Here is a 2500-nt window from a genome sequence, read left to right as displayed (position 1 = left end):
TAGTTATTTCTTTATTCTGACATTGATGAATTGATTTATATTCCATAGTTGAAAAATGCTCTCTCTCTCTCTCTCTCTCTCTCTCTCTCTCTCTCTCTCTCTCTCTCTCCTCTCATTACCCTAAGACATCTCTATGAACATTCTATATTTTTCAAACCTTATAAACCGTTAATCTTTAATCTTAATTATACTTGATATTTCAAAATACCAATGCAATAAGGATAGGAAAGAATCAGTAAAGTTTTTCTCGTATATAATAAACAAAAGACAAATTACAAAATAAATCTCTTCGGCAATAAAGATAAGAAAGAAATCGTGAAGGTTTTCTTATCAATAATAAACAAAAGACAATACAGGGTATAACTCCTATGCAACAAGGATAAGAAAGAATTATTAAAGATTTTCCTATTTTTAATAAACAAAAGACATAATACAGAATAACACTCTGACACAATAAAGATAAGAAAGAACTTGTAAAGTTTTTCTTATCTATAACCAACAAAAGACATTATACAGGACAAAAATCTTAACAAATAGCATAACAAATCCATCGACACATCTTAGAACTGGGAAAGGTCACGGCCGGCGTAGGTAGAACGATCTTTTCCCGAGTTCGTCTCTTCAGATTTCTCCCACTTCTTTACAGCATCAGCCAAGGCGTCCAGGACTTCGGTCACTGGTTCCAGGGATCGACTGGAAAGGGGAAATCATGGTTATTAGAATAATAAAAACAGTAACTTGCTGTTTGATTAAGCATTTGTAATGTTAAAAGGTTAAAGGTGACTGGTTTCAATTCCAGTTTCATCTGAATAGGTGTCACCAGAACGTCAGCCGGGCAAGCACACCAGTGGCCTCCCTATAAACAGCTTAAGCTCAAGGTCCCGGGCTAGGATCGATCTGCTATCACACAAATGCTAGGCGAAAATGTTACCACTGTACTAGCCAGCGTTAAAGTGTATGATAAGGTTTGAGACTAGTGAAGAATACTTTTGTTCAAAGGGGCCTTATTAAACCTCTTTGCTTCTGTTATAATTTATACAGTAATTCCAATAGTTTTATATCTCAATAAAACAGAAACTTGTTATATGATAAAGCAATACTTTATACAGTAATTCCAATACATAAGAAATCTTGTTACCTGTCTCTGCCAAATTTATCGGTGATTTCTAGCCTGTTCTTCTGCCAGGTATCAGCAGCTGACACTACCAGACTCCTCCCAAAGGGTGAAAAAGGCTTCGAGAAAAGATCAGCAATGAAGATAATAGCCACCACAACTAGGGCCAACCATCCGAAAGTCTTCAGGTCGAAGTCTTTGATGGAGTCCGCAAGGTTGAAATTCTGCATCCAACTACCGAGGTCGAAGTTCTTCAGGCCCTCCTGGAGCTGGTATACGAAGGGGGAGACGGCGGTCGAAGCCATGGTTCTTAATAGTGAGAGGTTGTGTTGTTCAGTGACGCTCTGAGTGGCTTAGTCAGACTTTATACCAGCGAAGCAAAAATGAAAGGTACCCTTGACTGTGCTCTTGTTGCACGGGGAATTTCGTGGAACACCGGATGCTTAGGTAAAGGGATACTGCCAAAACGAGAGAGAGAGAGAGAGAGAGAGAGAGAGAGAGAGAGAGAGAGAGAGAGAGAGAGAGAGAGAGAGAGAGAAATGCTGTCGGGAACTTTAGTTGCGCAAGATGACAGATTCACATGGATCCTGCCAAAACAGGAGAGAGAGGTCAGGAAGATGACAGGGATCCTGCCAAAACATGTGACCAAGTTGTGGAATGATCTTCCTAATCAGGCAGCTGAGTCAGTGGGACTATTAAAGTTTAAACTTGCAGCGAATGTTTTTGTGTTGAACAAGTTGACATAAGTCTCTTTTTATAGTTTACATATGAAAGATCTGTTTTAATGTTGTTACTGTTCTTAAAACATTCTATCTTAATTATTCATTTGCTTATTTCCTTATTACTTTTCATCACCAGGCTATTTTTTCCCCGTTGGAGCCCTTGGGCTTATAGCACCCTGCATTTCCAACTAGGGTTGTAGCTCAAATAATAATAATAATAATAATAATAATAATAATAATAATAATAATAATAATAATAATATTGGAGCCCTTGGACTTATAGCATCCTGCTTTTCCAACTAGGGTTGTAGCTCAGCTAATAATAATAATAATAATAATAATAATAATAATAATAATAATAATAATAATAAGACACAGCATCTATATTCTTTCTTCCTATCAAGACCAATCTAGTTTAAGTCTCCCTTTCCTCAGATTCTTAACATCTTCCAGAGAGAGGAGTGGAGTAACTCCACATCATTTATAACCCCTTGTTCTCTCGAGATTATTGTCGCTTATAAACTCTTGCTCACCCTTTTGCAATTTGCAGTAAATACGGACCAGGTGTGAGAGACGCGTCTGGGGGTAGCACCCCCCGACCCCACCCCCCTCTTTTTTTTTAGGGGATATTGTCCATCGTGTGAATAATTTAAGTTAGTTTATT

General features: G+C 37.8%; 1 protein-coding gene across 1 annotated transcript; it reads right to left on the bottom strand.

Moving 5' to 3' along the window:
• Nucleotides 1–441: 441 nt before the first annotated feature.
• On the bottom strand, nt 442–1463 carry LOC137638176 (uncharacterized). The gene is made up of 2 exons (XM_068370261.1): nt 1139–1463; nt 442–693 (listed from the first exon to the last, which is right to left on the bottom strand). Exons 1-2 carry the CDS (start codon nt 1417–1419, stop codon nt 561–563), a joined length of 414 nt encoding a protein of 137 aa, XP_068226362.1. The 5' UTR covers nt 1420–1463; the 3' UTR covers nt 442–560.
• Nucleotides 1464–2500: the final 1037 nt, after the last annotated feature.

Source organism: Palaemon carinicauda, chromosome 3, assembly GCF_036898095.1.
Source record: "Palaemon carinicauda isolate YSFRI2023 chromosome 3, ASM3689809v2, whole genome shotgun sequence".
NCBI lineage: Eukaryota > Metazoa > Arthropoda > Malacostraca > Decapoda > Palaemonidae > Palaemon > Palaemon carinicauda.
Note: the sequence above shows the minus strand (reverse complement) of the source record. Positions and strands in the feature narration are given on the sequence as shown.

What these genes read in the sequence shown, in the direction of transcription:
- LOC137638176 (XM_068370261.1), bottom strand. Translation starts at nt 1,419, where the DNA reads ATGGCTTCGACCGCCGTCTCCCCCTTCGTATACCAGCTCCAGGAGGGC. An exon ending in GATAAATTTGGCAGAGACAG is followed by an intron (nt 694 to 1,138) that starts GTAACAAGATTT and finishes TCCCCTTTCCAG; the next exon opens with TCGATCCCTGGAACCAGTGA.